General features: G+C 32.5%; 1 protein-coding gene across 3 annotated transcripts in view; it reads left to right on the top strand.

Moving 5' to 3' along the window:
• LOC106471112 (lysine-specific demethylase 4C-like) overlaps positions 1–2,252 on the top strand; it is a 78,883-nt gene that overhangs the window by 14,444 nt on the left and 62,187 nt on the right. For all 3 annotated transcript variants that reach the window (XM_022399731.1, XM_022399728.1, XM_022399729.1), the window contains exon 3: positions 2,021–2,196. In XM_022399731.1, the coding sequence (XP_022255439.1) occupies positions 2,021–2,196 (176 nt within the window). The remainder of the gene's footprint in view (positions 1–2,020; positions 2,197–2,252) is intronic.

The following is a 2,252-nucleotide window of genomic DNA, read 5'->3' on the forward strand; positions in this document are numbered from 1 at the left end:
AGATAGGCAAGATGTGAAAAGAAGAAAAAGGCATGAGAGAAACATTGCTTTACAAACCTTAAGACTTAATAAAAAGAATTTTGTGTATGAAAACATTTCATTAACATTCGCTTACTAATTTAAAAGTTATTGCATGAAAACTATAACAAGCACAAAATGGCTATGAGGTCAGTCCCAGGGATTGAGTCTGGGTTGAAAGAGTTAATTAAGATAAGGTTGGAATTTTCGGAACTTAAAACAAAACTGGAGGGAAGTTAAATTTTGTTCAGGTATAGTTATTCAATACAAATACATATGAAAGTATAATGAAACAGTGCTTTATGGTCAACCCTGTGTGCAGAGGTGAGGGTATGTGCACAGGCCATGATCTTTCACAGGATGGTATTGTATATTTGATGTTAAATTTATCAACTATACATTTTACCCTATATTGCTGACTTAGCAACATTTTGTGGTGGAGGAGAGTTAGTAGCACATACATTATAGAGTGATAGTGAAAGCTCTAAATATACATCTTGGAAGTTTCAGAGCTTATGCAAATGCAATCTGCAAATTGAACAATGGTCAAAACTATTTTTATTCTCTACATGAACATTACCTGCATTTTGACTTCTCAGTTTTGAGTCCAGCTGACATTGTCAATTCACAGACATATTTTGATTACAGATACTTTTGTACACATCTGATTGTTTGTGTACAAGTGACTTGTTAATTACTAAAAGCATGGCACATTTTGTATAGATACAGATAGTAAATTTAGAATTATGATACAGGGTCATATTTGCATATTTGGTTAAAGGAAATTCATTTTACTGGTTTGATTAGTGATACAGTTGATAAATCTTTGCAAGAAAACTGTTACTTATTTTCAACATTAATATTATTGTATTGGTATGAAATGTATGGTTCTTTGCCAAATTTCAGTTAATACCTGGAGGGACACAATTTTACACACATGTGCACACACACACGCACACACAGATATATGTTTATATATATACATATATGAGTACATTATATTCTACAGGCCTTTATACTTGATTGCTGAACAAATTTTATCATCAGTGGAATGTGCTCTCGTACGCCTCCCCTAATTTGTACTAGTTTTACAGGAAGGTGTTTTATTAATATGTAAATTCCGTGCTGGAATGAGTTTCCTCCTATTTTTACAGGAAGGTGTTTTATTAATATGTAAATTCCGTGCTGGAATGAGTTTCCTCCTATTTTTACAGGAAGGTGTTTTATTAATATGTAAATTCCGTGCTGGAATGAGTTTCCTCTCCTGCTTCATTGTAATTCTGTATACCATTGTTCTCTACATGTAAATACACAAAACACAGAGTTGGAAAACTTGCTTGGACCTGCATTTACATGTCTGTAAAAGTAACATGTTCAAGTACTGTCTAGATTAGATATTATTTTGGTTGGATATGTAATTCTGGTGTCCCTGTGAAGTATGTATTATTTGTTTAGTGTTCCATTGCACTTTAAGATCAAAATCTGCCTTGTGTCTTACCCTTGCATTACATAAACTGGAACAAAATGAATGGACCATCTTTTATCAAAAAGTGAAAGACTTCCTATAAAAATACCCAAAGGTGTTTTAAGATTTGAAGTCTATTTTTCTGTTTTGTTTGTCGTGATTGTTTTTTATCAACTGAGATTTATTTTTTACTGCAGGCTGGTTGCTAGACAAAATGATGACACTGATGTTTGAGCTGTTCATGCAACATGGGTCTAAGAATTTTTTAATTGTCCATAATTTGTATGATTATCTTGTTACTGATCATTGCTGAGTGAATTTTGTTACCAGTCTTGGGACTACTACTACTAAGTGCAATGTAAATTTTTCTAACTGCTTTGCAGTTATTTTGTACATTAATTGCTATTATTTAAAAATTTTAAAAATATATTAGCTCTGGTATAATTGATAGTAGAACCAAAGAAATAACAGAAAAAGTTAAAATTACAGCACATTTAAGAATATGAAGTTCTAATTGTCAGCACCTTTTTTCTACAGATTATACCACCCAAAGAATGGTGTCCTCGCAAAGCTGGTTATGATGACATTGACCTAATTATTCCTGCTCCAATCACTCAAGTTGTTAATGGATGCCAAGGGTTGTATCAGCAGTACAACATTCAGAGAAAAGCCATGACAGTTATGGAATTTAAAAAGTTAGCAGAAAGTGACAAGTAAGTAAATTTTATTGTGTTTAACCCGATGACTACCAGCTACTAACTTTCTTAGT

Source organism: Limulus polyphemus, unplaced genomic scaffold, assembly GCF_000517525.1.
Source record: "Limulus polyphemus unplaced genomic scaffold, Limulus_polyphemus-2.1.2 Scaffold4415, whole genome shotgun sequence".
NCBI classification, from domain to species: domain Eukaryota; kingdom Metazoa; phylum Arthropoda; class Merostomata; order Xiphosura; family Limulidae; genus Limulus; species Limulus polyphemus.